Source organism: Platichthys flesus, chromosome 24, assembly GCF_949316205.1.
Source record: "Platichthys flesus chromosome 24, fPlaFle2.1, whole genome shotgun sequence".
NCBI classification, from domain to species: Eukaryota; Metazoa; Chordata; class Actinopteri; order Pleuronectiformes; family Pleuronectidae; genus Platichthys; species Platichthys flesus.
Window position 1 is genome coordinate 9,959,121 of NC_084968.1, and position 14,165 is coordinate 9,973,285.

At 43.5% G+C, this 14,165-nt stretch overlaps 1 protein-coding gene across 3 annotated transcripts in view; it reads left to right on the plus strand.

Moving 5' to 3' along the window:
* The window catches only part of rgs12a (regulator of G protein signaling 12a), a 36,361-nt gene that overhangs the window by 7,309 nt on the left and 14,887 nt on the right, over positions 1–14,165 (plus strand). The window contains exons 1-2 of one of the 3 annotated variants that reach the window (XM_062384324.1): positions 1,158–1,402; positions 13,211–13,232. In XM_062384324.1, coding sequence (XP_062240308.1) covers positions 1,376–1,402; positions 13,211–13,232 — 49 coding nt within the window. In that variant the 5' untranslated portion in view covers positions 1,158–1,375. Of the gene's footprint in view, positions 1–1,157; positions 1,403–9,219; positions 9,344–13,210; positions 13,233–14,165 lie in introns of those variants that run through there. The other 2 variants (XM_062384323.1, XM_062384322.1) reach the window with 2 other exon arrangements.

The following is a 14,165-nucleotide window of genomic DNA, read 5'->3' on the forward strand; positions in this document are numbered from 1 at the left end:
GTGTTTGGTTTCTGCGGCGCTTTCTAGCTGTGTTGTTGTGAAGGATGTTCTGAAGGACTGCTCTCATGCCAAATAAAAACCATGATAAGCTCTGAGCCAGCACTCGCATCTGGACTCACAAGGACACCGTGAGACTATCTTGGAGTTCACCATCAGTGCTCGGGGCAGACACTTGTGGATAACCCCCTGTACGTGGCCTCACTGCGGGTTCTGGACGAGGCCGGCACAATTTTGGACGTGTGTGGCCGCGATGCTCTTTCCATGGTTGGCGTTGTGCGTCACAGTGGCCGGCGCAGGAATGAGCAATGGCTTGTTGTGTTTTCTTTCACATTACAAAGACTCCGACACATAGCTTTTTTGCAAACCCACGCACCCACGAGTCAGAACAGCACGCACATAGTCGTGTGCCTTTCGCACACATTTGGACCTGAGCTTGTCTAGTTCAATAGAGGGAGAAGCTTCTTTTTGATTCTCTGTTTGTCTTTGAGGTGACTGGTTTTCTCCCCCTGCATCCTGTGACGAAGAGATCACAATGTATGCTGAGCTTTTGTTGTCAGGTCCACTTATGTCTGTGCATGTTGAATAATGTGTTGCTTTTACGTTATTTCCAAGCAGAAATGTTCTGAGCCCAACTGAAAATGCCCCCCCCCCACAAATCCCACCGCACCACTCCACCACCACTATGAGCCGATTCCTTCCTCCCCCTTGTTACAGGCTCCAAACAGATGCTTTGCAATTTTTACAGAGATGACACCATTAGCTGGGTGCTGTGTTCACACTGACTCTGTCCTCTGATGTGTTGCTGCATGTGAAAACATCTGTTAACGTGAGTGCACACTGTTTTATTCAGGCGTACTCTCGTTGTCTGCCGGGAAATTTGGGGCACCTCTTCTTTCTTCTTTTTTTTTTGCTCTATAAGTGTAAAGTTTCTCCTTTCAGGTGTGGAGACATTAGCAGCTCTCGTTTGCACGCCTGTGGGTAATAGATCTATCCTGTGGGCGTTACAGAAAAACCAAGAGAAAGCATGAAGACACAGAGGCGGGGAGGGAGGTAAACATAGAGGAAAGGAGGAGGAATTTACAGCAACGAGAGAGAGAGGAGGGTGGCAGAGGGAGGGAGAGAAAGAGAGTCAGAGAGGGAGAGAGAGGAACCGGTAGCAGAGGAAGAGAGAGGGAGCTTTTGAACTCCCAGTAGCTGTCAGGATTGCTGGCTCTCCTGCACGCTTTCTCGTCCCCCGGTTGAGCTCTGTCTCTCTGCGCCGCAAACACTGACACACACACACGCCAGGGAGCTCCAGCGGATGGACTCGTTTACACACAGCAGGCGTGTGGAGAAGCGCTGAAGACGAGCCAAACGCACGCACACAGCGTCATACATGGAGCAAACTTTAACTCTCAACTCTGTAAGTCCTTGTCATGAAAATCTTGGAAGTGTTCATCTTTCCGTCTGTCCTCACTTCTCTGTTTTGGCGATGCCAACCTCATCTTTCACACTTGGTGGTATCTTCCCTGCCATCGTTACTTTTCCCTCTTTGGGCTCTTTGTGGCTCCTGTTGTAGCCTTTGAGCGGCATACAGTGGTTAGCTTGTGTGGTCTGTCAGAGGAATGTTTTGAGTCCTGCCAGCTGAATTCTCATGTGCTTTATGCTACACACAGCACTGCTGTATACAGCAGAATTTGGTGTAGCTCCGACATCAGGATGCATGCTGACTTTAAATTAGACCTAGCTGTACTAAAAGGGGTTTGGAAAGTGACCCCGGATTATTTTTGTGAACTGTATGAGCCTTTGAAGGATGTGCGCTCTGCTGTACTCACTATGAGAGGGGCAGCCTTCTCCCAGTCAGTTGGTGACAATGGGACAAGTTAAATTCTCTGAGGTTAAGGCTGTCTGACAGAGTTACAATTTCCGGGGAATCTTCAAGAGCAAAGTATTCTTTGGATTGGTCATGTTACAGCAAGATATTAGTTTGAACTTGAAATGGTTGCCTGTGATTTTACCTTGCCTGTGTTGACGTCGTGCTGACATGTCCTTGCTCTGATTCCTCAAATATGTCCTACTTTTGTTGCTGCGTGATCTTTTTCGCTCAACTATATTGCATTAGTTTCAAAGATGGGATGCCACACTTGATTATGATAATTAATCTGTCAATTATGGATGAGGTTGTTATGACTTGAGGGTAGGAACCAGAATAGTGCGTTCCAGGGGATCAGCCTTACCGGCAGGAGAACACGACGCACTTCTCACTGACATCACATAGCCGGTTCTGGAGAGTGGGTGGACAATTGCACTCACAAAAAGTGTCCTTAGGCTAGCATTACAGGATGCAAAGACTAAGTAGCCTGACATTTTGTAAGTGTCTCCACTATGTGATTCCTTGTCTTCTTCTCCTCCTCATTGCGAGAAGTTTCACAGTGATTTAGTAATTTTGTTCATTTCAAACCCACACAATGGAAAAACAGCCTGTTAACACTACAAAGCTTAGTCCTCGAATAGAAGTTATTAAAACTGTCCGGCTGATTTTTTTCGATGCATGAACGTGTAACAGCCAATAACCCGATGACCAGATGTGGCTGTGGTTGCTGAGTTTGCTGTTTGACCGAGCTGTAACCACGGAAAAATACCCGCTGCCTCGCCATCTCTGGATGGAGATGCACTGCAGCTCCACTCTTGGCTGTTGTCACGCAAAAACGCTATGACATCATCTATCAACATCCATGATTATGATGTATCTTTTTCAGCAAACCACATATCATCGTCTGTTGATTGGCTGTAGTAGAAGCTGCCTGTACCACGATGTCTATACATCTGATACACGACTGCCGGGAATGATTCACCACTCACTGTTTATCTTCCTCAATTGTACTATTATTACATTTCTCTGCTTCAACGAAAGGGAATCAACTGCCAAGGGTGTGGAGGTTACTCAACGAGGAACAGCTCAGGACCTGCCAAAGTCTTTTATCACCTCCCTGGTAACAGTTCAGACATGTCTGGGATAGAGCGAGCTGCCTGTCGTGTTCCACTCTTTACCCCACACCTGTAGCTCAGACAACGCTGACGTGGATTCGCATTGAGCAAGACAGACCTGTCTCATTAGACTGTGATGGGATGGCAGGGAGGCACAGAGCTGAGTGTGTAGTTGGTATCGTTGTGGCCTTGAATTGGCACAAGATGCTCCAGAATCGGGCCAAGGTCGCACTGTGGGAGTCGTAAACATGGATTGTCAGGGCAGACAAGTTCTCCCTGTTATATTGTGAGGCTTGGCGCTCCTCTTTGGCAGTGTAAACACTAACTTCTCCTCGTGCACTTTTTCTATAAACATCATAATTCCGTGGTCAACATGAAGAAATACATAGCTTCGATCTTTTGGTTTAGGCTAATGCCACTGGCATGTTATGTCCTGCACCATGAGTTATTGTGCTTTTAAGTGCTTCTAAAGGCAGTTAATGAAAAGGTTGCCCTGAAATGCAAATTATGTAGTGCTAGACAACTCAAAGCGCTACACAAAATGGTGGAAGCAAAGTTATGACAGAAATAAGTAACTGTCTATTAGGAAGCATTGAGTGTGCAGACAAACACTTCTTCTTTTTTTTGCAAAAGTAAAAACTCACAACAAAGTATTGTATTACATGCTATTCAGCTATAACAATACTGTGAGCATTGTCATATTGTTATCATGCCAAATACCAGTAGAGTGTCCTCCTACAGCCCTCAAACTAAAGGGATGGACTTAAGCCAAGCTTGTCCTCACCTCTTCCCTAGCATCATCCATCCAGCTAATGTTCCCTGCATAACCAATAGGATTAGTGCACTCCGTAAGGTCAGGAGGACTCCCACAGGAAATAAACAATTATGCCAGTTCCTTGTCACAGGCATTAAATAGCCTTGTCCACTCCAGAGAGGCTGATATGCACACATATCTCGGCCTTATCATCACTCAACCAAATGTACCCAAGCACACAGACTTTTTCAAAACAACACACACTAAGTGTTCGTGTAAGAAGGTGTGGTGGAAAACGTGGGGTGGGGGGTTCACAGGGCTAATTATAGGTGTCAGGTTCCAGTTTGGAAAGTCCGTTTTCTGGTGGTTTTTCTTTATGGGAAACAAGGAGAGCAGCAGGAGGGTGTGGTGGCATCTTATGTGGTTATACCCACCTAAAGCCCTACAGGCTCATGTGTGCGCAGCCCTTTTTCTATGATAATAAATGGGAATGGGAGGGGTCTTGGTCTCCGGTTCTAGTTTCGCTCTCTTCAGTAATTCTATTTTCGTTGGATACAGCTGTGTTGTGCCGGTCGTGTGTGTTTGTCCAACACAACAAGGGGAGTTCATGTGATGTTTTAAGGCTTGCGATAAGGCTTCACGTTGTAGTGACTGAGTCGAGTGTCTGCTAACATGAGCTGAACAGGTTCAGACAAAGTGATCAGAGTTGACATTGTTATGAGTTGGGAAAGAGAGAATCTGATACTGGTTGGGTTGCCTCAGCGAGGAGGGCAGCAAAGGGACAAATTTAAACAGGCTAGCACACCCTGTCAGCTTCCTTATCATCAGCAAGTGGCATACACACACACACACACACACCCACACCTACAAACACACACACATGCATATGTGCACCCACACACAGCAGAAGCACTGCGGAAATCATAGTAATGCCACGTTAATCCAGACAGGAGTCGAGCCATACCCATCTGCTGGGGCTCACCGGTTAGCATTGGGGAACAGGCAGTAGATTACGGCTGATCAAGGGGATTAGGGGATGAAACGCACCGTGACGAGGCCTCTGTTCACATGCAAATCACTCATGTCTTTAAAGACACAGAGAGCGCACCCCATTTGTTTCCTGAGAGGATAACGTTTGAAAGCCGCCGCCATGCAATTCTGGACCCTTTACTTGGCTCATGACACAGGGCTTGACGTTTGTTCACCCAGCATCATTATAAATTCAGAGGTAGAACTTTCATATGTTTATTTGTTTCTAAATCAAACTATTTAGAGAGCCACTTAATTAAAGCACCCGATACAAGAGGCCATTGTTAGGCCCTGTTCAGATCTGGTATTAAACGTCTGTCTCTGGTGATGAAGCACAGGTCTGAATGTACCCACAATGCATTGAGGTTGCCCAGTGAGGTCCATGGTCTGGGACACATGGGACCACATTCTTTAAGCAGCATGAACACACGTGTTCTGGGCCCATTCAAGGATACAATATCCACTGACCCCCTAAAGTTTAATAATAAACTTTAAACGATTATACATTTCTCAGTCTCTCTCATCCATTGATTTATTTGTGGCCACCTCTGCAATATTACCCCTGACTGCCACATTGATTTTCTATTTTCTTTCACTGTTTCAAATGAGTAAAATCTGCGGTGCAGGTCATTGATTCTCTCAGCCCATCCTCTGCCTGTTCTCTCTCAGCCTCTCTTTCTCTCTGTCACACACACACACTCTGTAAATGAACCTGTCTGTCAAACTCAGACTGGCAAAAAAACAAGAAATTGGTCTTTGCAAACAGATGTGATGTAAGTGTTATTTGCATAGGGAGCAGGGAAGTGAGATCCAATCCCATGTGGGGAGAGGAGACGCATTCTAAAGCCAGGTGTGGACTGACGTGAGAGCTTTTCATTTGTGATTGGATCACTAGAGACAGATTTTAGTACCAGGTCTGAACTATAGACTGTATATAAAGCTGGACGACACAAATTAACTTCCTCCTATTGTACGAAATATCCTGGATGCAGGTGCCGCCATCTTTTCCTTGCGACATGGTGTTAAGCCACGAAACTGCGCTCCAGATAGCTGGTCAATCATGCTTGATGCTTCAAACCTGTTTTTACATCCTCAAATATATTAAAAACGATCTACATCTGTGTGATAAGGAACTACCTTAACAGACACCATGTTTTAGAATATTTGATTTGACATGTGGTTTTACTTAGTTACTTTTTAGTATTAAAGCAAAAGTGAAATTATACAGCTGTTATAATTTCTTAGTCTCTTGTCACCAGAATAGGATTTGTCAGTTACATGTTGAAATGTTGGATATTTGCAGAAACCTGAGGTTAATGTGACTGTATGACGGGAATCAACAGAGTGTCACAGCCCTTGATATGTATGGACATAATAGCAAAGGAGACTCATGTATTGTGTTCATGTTGTTTACAATACCTGGTCCCGTAGCATCACATAAGCATGCTGACCTCAACAGCTCCTTGCTAATGTGATAGAGTGTCTGGCATATTTGTGGTGACAAACAAGATTACCCTCAATAAAAACACAGGGATCCACTTGTTAACGACCAGAAATCAAATACAAGCTTGTCTGTCGTCTGCCTACACTTATCTCCACTTGGATATGGTCGAATGAGTTTCATAATTCCCTGAATCAGTGTGACTCTCTCCCTCCCTTTCTCACACTCTCCTTGCTTGGTTGGGAAAGAAATGTCTCTTCCATCTTATCAGTCACCGCACCCTCTCCCTCCCTCCCTCTAAAGGAAGTTGCCTCCATGCGAAGCTCTCTCTTGATGTTATTTTCTGGGAATAGTTTGTCGTCTGCCGCAGATAGCAGGTCCAGATTATTTTCCTGTCCTCGGTCAAGATTGCCTGGCGAAGAGCTTGACATGCAATTAGGTCTTGTGACAAGCGGCACTCGTTGTCACTGTGAAGCCCGTGTAGAAATGTTTGGCACATTGATTTAATCAAGCGAAGGCTCAGAGCTCACGTGAATCCTTTTTACTTTGTGGCAACAGGCTGGATTTCTTGGAGCAGCAACAATGGAGAAATCGCAGTGAAATGTTTTTGTCCTGGAGGCTTTTTGCTCGAAGAGTTCCAACATGTTTCGCTCCTGTTTTGAACCTACCTTGCTGTAGCCACTCTCTGCCTCAGGGGGGGTCAAAGAGCAAAATTAGAGCTGGGGGTCTGAGCATTCTGCGTTCTGTGATTTTCTAACCACAGCTATGGATGACTCAGCTCAGCGCCTCGAATAGCTTCTAATTACTGCAGGACAGATTTTATCTGCACATGAAGGCGCACATGCTTTCTGTGCTACAGCTCTATATTATAGCATTACGTATACACTAGTAATTATCTGCACAATACAGTGTTTTTAATAAATAACCTCTTGTACAAAAATGATACAAACATATGTGGTGGCGAACATCAATCATGACTTTTTGAAAAGCTACTGCCAATTACAACTCTAGATCCTCCAGAGTTTGAATTCTTTATTTAGTATTTTTAGGATGTTCCTGGAGCTGTATCAACACTGTCTAGAATAATTTTAAATGTTTCCAGCTGTGAGAGCTCGTCTATTTCTGTTGTGCTTTGTATTGTAGGACAATAACGCACACAATGAACACCGATTATTTTGTCCCAGTGAGGAGCCCACAGGATTTCTTATATTCAAACATGCAATTATCTAATTCATCTAAAAAAACTGGAAATGTCTGGAACTTGTGATTTACAAATCCCAACATGAAAAGCACTGTTTTTCTTTACAGCACATTACTTTACAGGTTCGATAATGCGTTGTAGGTGCAGGTGTTTATGGCCAAATTATACAATTATGAATAACGCTTTGTGATGCCTGATTCATAATAACTATAAATCATATTCTCCGCATGAAGAGACATAAAGAAACATGTTAGGGTGTAGTCCTGCACAGCTTTGGATGATATGAGACTCAAATGTGTCTTACTCAATAACTAACTAATACTTAATAATAGGTAAACTGCTGAAAGATGCTTTATTTATAATCTACACAAATACATATGTTTCCTCCCGCACCATCAATGGGATTTTCTTCTGGATTAATTTTGTCTTATTAACGTCCTTCTTCTGAGTCTCTGAATTGCTCTCGATTGGTTTACTTCTCTCACTGCCAATGTTCTGCTGCATCATTTGGTCTAACGCCGCGCTGTCATTTGTTGAGGGACAAAGTGGGAGCCCCTGTTTTGATGCAGCTGATTTCCCTAATGACAATGATGCTGCAGAGTCTGTGTCACTTGGAAGTGAGATTGAATTGGCGTATATGCATCGTGAACGAATTTTTAATATGATTCATCGTGGGAGCCCTACTTGTTGTGGCGCAGACGCTGGCAAGAAAATCACATTATTATCTCTTTAAATACATTCTTTTTAGATTTATTTGTGATATGTACGATTGTAGTGACTTGTAAATGCATGTCCCAATCTGTCGCAACACATGAAAGTGTCACACCATTATTTATCTGCATTTGTACATTTCAATGCAAACACAGATCTATACAACCCAGTGCATACATGAACAAAGCCTCTCAGATGTAACCTGTGGTTTGCCCCGTCAAACCATCAACACAGGCGTGCAAATATTACAATCACCCAGTAGATCCAAAGGGGGAGATCAAGTAAAAATCCAATTAAACAGGAGAAATCTACCATGAAAAGCAGTCTGTTAATAAACACCGTATCTCATCCATTATTTATGGCACCATTAAGTCCAAAGAACACAAACACGTTTGTTGGAAAACCTCAGAACACAAGGCCGCATTATTCAAGAATAATAGTTTCTCGAAATACAGAGATTTAGAAGATATGTGGAGGCGCGGAAATACAGCGGAGACGAGGAGCGATGCCAGAATATACTAAGGAAAACAAAAATATATACATATTTTCCTTTTCTCGTACGTGAGCTACTTTGCTCGCAGAAAACACCAAATGACAGGATTACGGCTGGGCTCATAAGAATGGTGCTTTTTGACAGCGGTTAATGAAGCCCAGAGTTCAGCTAAGAGACGACCAAACTTTTATTTTGATTAAACCAAATCCATCTGGTTTCCATTTTAAGCTTCGACTGAGTACTTATTTCTGAGAGAGGGGCGGGGAGGGGGGTCCCGGACTGGAAACAAAAGGGGAAGGCCGCTGTGGTTTTGACATGGCGAGTGTGTGTTTTTGTGGCAATATTTGATGGTGGTGGGGGGGGATTGATTCATCTGATTCCTTCCAATGTGGCTCAAGCTGTATGTATTGACGGTGGGGTTACCATGGTAACAGCTGCAGAGTAAGGAAATCCCCCCCCCCACCCCCCACCCTCCTCTTCTTCCTCCTCTCTGTTCAGTACCATGTCAGATTTCTGCTTCCTTCTCCCTCCCTCTCTTTCCCCCGCTCCGACTTGTACAGACATGGTTTTCTGAGTTTTGGGTGGGGAATGTTCAGGTATGCATTCACACACTCACACACTCACACACACACACACACACACATACACACACACATATTCTGTCTGTGGGCTGCTGGTGTAGCAGACTAGGGAACAATGAGTCTCAAAAAGAGACTTTCCTTCAAGAGGACCTGGAACTTCGGCACTGTAAGTAAACTGTGGTTAGCCGCCCGAGCCTCCTCTCCCTCCGCTGTACGAAGCGGTGAAACTCGTTTTGTTAAGTCAGCTGTTTTTCTCATTAATTTCCCTCTTTGTCGCCGATCTCTCGAATGCTCTGAACAGCTGTTTGAAGCGGTGGGTAACTGTGGCTGTGTGTTGACTTGACTTTGCTCTGGGTTTTATTTTTAAAGCCGTGTGTTTAACAGGGTACATCTCAATCCAGATTCTGACGGTAGGAACTTGCCTTGTCAAGAGAAAACTAACTTTTAACACATCGGAAATTAACTCTGTTAGAGGAGCTAATGAGTGTGAATGTTGTTTATCTTTTAACCGATTTGACTAGGTCAGGTGTCGGCCACGTAAAACCGTGCAATCGTACAGATTCTACAGCTAATCGATTAGTCACGAGGGGTAACAAAAAATCTTCAGTTAGTCTTTGCAGCATATTTGATTTAAAGCTAATTTATGGCTATTTTTTTATATGCTCACATTCAACGTTAAATACAAAGTTGAAGGAGCAAGTTGATGAGCTGTGTTTGCTGTTGAGCTGTGATATACAAACTGATGTTTGACCTTTCAAGTTGGAAGACAGCTTTCACCAGAGCCCGACAAATGTATCGGTTGGACCATTCAAATCCGCCAATATGAGCCTTTCATAGACATATTAGTATTAGTGTTTATGTTTGCCGATTTGGAGGCTATTATTTTCTAAATAAACATTACAGAAAAGATTTCTTAATATTTATTCTATCATTTAAACTTTCTTATAGGTAGTATCTGTGGTTTATTTTTGCTTTCATAGTTATTTATATTAGATTTGATTGGTAAAACTATAAAATATAATTTTAGGGTATGTATCCTTGCCAATTTATTTTATTGGAATTTTTTTACTTCCTAATATTGGCATCGGCCCTGGCTTGAGTTTCCACCGATGACAATTGGTTGGACAAGGGCATATCGACCAACCAACCGAACAACACTACATTTAAGAAAAGTGTATGTTTCAGTCCTGATGTGTCACTTCAGATCACACACACATAAATCTGTCGGTGTGCTCATCCACGTTCCTTTAGCATGTGGTGTCTTGAGATGCCAGACTGCACGGCGTGGGGGTGGTACCAAAGTAAAGCTTGGAAGAGCATTTTTCCAACCGAAGAGACAAATCCTGCTCTTTTCAGAGCAGGTGGAAACTCACTGGGACTTGAACTGTGATGCTGTCTGTTTGCTTGATAACAAACCAACATTTACGGCACTCAGAGCGATTCCAACTGTGAAATTGGACATTTGCAATCTGACCTCCGACGAAAGGGATCAAAGAGGGCCTGCAGTGCTGCAGAGCCACCCACAGTGGAGCCGCTTGTCACCAGAGGTGTCGACAGAGGAAGCGTATGTGGACAAGAGGGGATGGTGTGGATGGGTCAGCACTTCAGACTCATTGTGGGGGACTTGTGGTCAAGGAAGCAGTTACGACTTTAAAAACACTCGGTGGTGTGTGTGTGGTCTAACTCCTGCTGCCTCATACACACACACACACAAACACACCGCCCTCTGTATCTTTGCCAGCTCTACCTGCTCAACTTTTAATTATGGTTAATCATGTTTGTGTCAGTAATTAGTCAGTCAGCTAATTAGCTGATCTACAGATTATTAGCCAACATGATTTATCATTTAGTTAATTTATCAAGTTAAAGAGTCGACGTATCTGTGTTTTCCTCTCGTATATAAATACCTATTTTCCGTATTATATCATCTCATAGGGAATGTTTGATTGGAAAAATCAGGCCATTCGGACATGTAACCGTGGACATTTTATTTTTACAATTTCCTGCCCTTTGATAAAGCTTGGATTTATATAGCCTCATTCAAGGTTCCCAAGGCCACTGTTAAGAACAAGAAAGGGAACTAAAGCAATGACACCTGCTTAGATTGTGGGGTTTTACAAAATTACATTTGTTCAGACGCTCAGGTGTGTTCAACGCACCTCATGGCATGTGTGTCATCGACATAATTCTCCTCTGACACACGCATGATTTATAGAAGCTTAGCCATGACATCATTAGTGTGTGCCAACGGAGACTTCCTCGTGATAACTCCCCCACTTGTTACTGTGCGTATCGCTGAGGAAGTTTCGTTCCTACAAGACTTAGATCTTTGATATCATCTCAGATGTAAAATATCTCCATGTGGAGGCTTAAGAATTAGCAATGACTCATTAAGCATTGACAATCGTGAATATACCAATTCATAATTTCAAATTCCCAGCCTGGGAACCCTTTTGTTCGCGAAAAAACAACACTTACGTCACATTGTTTGATGTCTGTCTTGTTCTTTAAAACAAACCGCAGTCTCAACACTCCATATATTTAAGGTTAGAGGTTTAGCTGTTTTTAGATCCAAAAGGGACGGACAGATGGAGTGGGTGTTCTCTCTTCTCTCTCTCCTCTGTTTCAGCTTCATGTTGGTCTTCGTGCTACCCACCCATGATTTTGGGTGTTGACTGTACGCAGCCGGGAGCTCCTTTTAGTCAGCAGCAGCCGAGTTGTAAAGGGGCTGTGACGGACAATTAGTGGTTTAGCGGTCTGGGTCTGATAGAGTTTTTACATGTGGTCACTCCCAAAATGGAAGCAGGCAGCACATGACAGAGGGGACGTCCTCGGCCTTCAGATGGCCAGTTGAAGAGGCCGGAGCACGATATATGACCGGACGTGTTCTCAGGCTCATTGATGAGGCTGAAACTTTATAATGACAACACTTACCCTTATTTCCTCCAACAAGGATGTTATGTGATTATCTGCATTTGTTTTTTTGTGTGCCTGTTAATTAGCAGGATTGCACAAAAACCACAGGACGTATCACCACGAAAGTTGGTGGATACATGTGGTATTGGTCAAGGAAGAACCCTTTAAATTGTGTTGTGGATCCAGATCAGGCCTTGTGTCGAGGATTTTATTTATTTTGTATTTATTTTAGATCTACAATCCATTATTATACCATTAATCACACAATGTATCTACAGCTCACACCAGAGCTTAGTGTCTGGTAATGAGAGCCTTGTTTAGCTGCATTATCAGTCTTGAATATTTGCACTTTGAAGTGGCAGCTCAGCAAACAGTCTTCTGGAAATAGTCTCCCCTTTTCAGTTGAATCCTCCAACGCACAGATTTGTACTGTTTTTGGACCGAACCCTGAGATGCGCCTCTCATATCCACCCCCTGCCTTTCAATTTATTTACGATAACAGCTTCACAGATTAGGCGTTAAATCTCTCTTTATTAGCCCGACCAAAATAATGCTGAAAGTTGGCTGAATTGCATTTAAGTATTTGTGGAGCCATCATTAGATCTGGGCTTCATTTCTTGTCTTTAATTACACACCAGTTACAGAAAGTTGTCACCATGAAACGTACGTGCTCTCCGGGGGGGGGGGGGGGGGTGGAACTGCTGGCGTCTATTCAGCAACATCTACTTAGCATAGACCACTCACTTCCTGAATTAGCAAGTGAAAGGAGGACCATTAAGGCCAGTGATGGCCTCTCAAGCAGCTCAGCCCTGATGAGCTCTGATCTTTCTGCAGGAATGCACACATTCAAGCCTGAGAGGAAAATATAAAATGAGGGGTGGGTCCTGGTGAGGAGGTGTGAACAGCTGTGTGTGAGAGCAAGCAGGGGTCCACCCACTTACAAATGAATGTTTTCTAGTAGCACACACACACAAAGTCACATTCTTACACACACCTCAGAGCTACTGGTCAGATGCCTGGAGAGACGCTGCAATCAGCACAGTATTCAGCCTCTTGTCTGAGTACAAGAGGTCATGAGAGCAGCTCCTCACTCATGTCTCTCTTTGTTCTCTTTCAGTCTGCTGCTTCTTCAGATGGCGGTGAGTACCATTCTTATACTTCTACTTTTAAAAAAAATTAAAAGGGAAGCTTAGGCGTAAAAGCGGAGTAGAATTCAAGCTCTTTAATGTCCTATTTGTGATCTTAACGCTCAAAGTAAACAAAAGGCTTGTTAACCAGAGTTTAAAGCTTTCCCTCTTTCGTTCCTTTTCACTAACACTGAAACTTTTTCATCCGCTTTTGCTCATATTGCTGCTCAGTCCATTTTTCTCTGTGTCTGCATTTTTATTTCTCACTTTCTGCTCGAGCCTCAAAAGAGGACTTTGTCGCTGCTCAATAAAATGGTCTAATAAAAATACTTTTAGTGAGAATGATGTATGCACTGCAGGCAGCATGCCTCATTAACAAAGGCTGTTTGTTGAGCGTGTTTCGGGTCACAGTCGGTTCTAGCGTGCATGCTGTCTGGTCCTTCCCTTTCATAGCAGTTAATAACATTTGCTAACAGGCCGACCGAGGCTGCGGTTGTGGACGCGCAGCACCGCTCCTTTCATTGTGGATGTGGATCAAACATGGCTGTTTGCTTTCTAAAGCCATCTCATTAGCTGAGTTGCACACAATGTGGTAAACAGGCATCTCAGAAGCCTCAGTCCTAATACGTTAAACCGAGTCCAACCAAATGGCTTGTCAGCAAACTGTGGACAGAAGGTGACACAAGGAAATCGGTCATCTGGCCTGTGTCGTCACAGCGAAGAAGATAATTCACCATTCTTTAAATTGCACTTTTAAAGGTCATGAAGAGGCCACATTAGAACTTTATTTACTATTTACAGTTGCTTTATTTAACAACGCCACAGTCAAATCTCAGTGAATCCAGCATTTCTACTCTCAATAGAAAAGATAGACAGTCTGTAAATAGCAGTTTCCCATGCCAACCGTTTAACTCTCTCTCACAAAGTGACACCAGGCACTTGTTT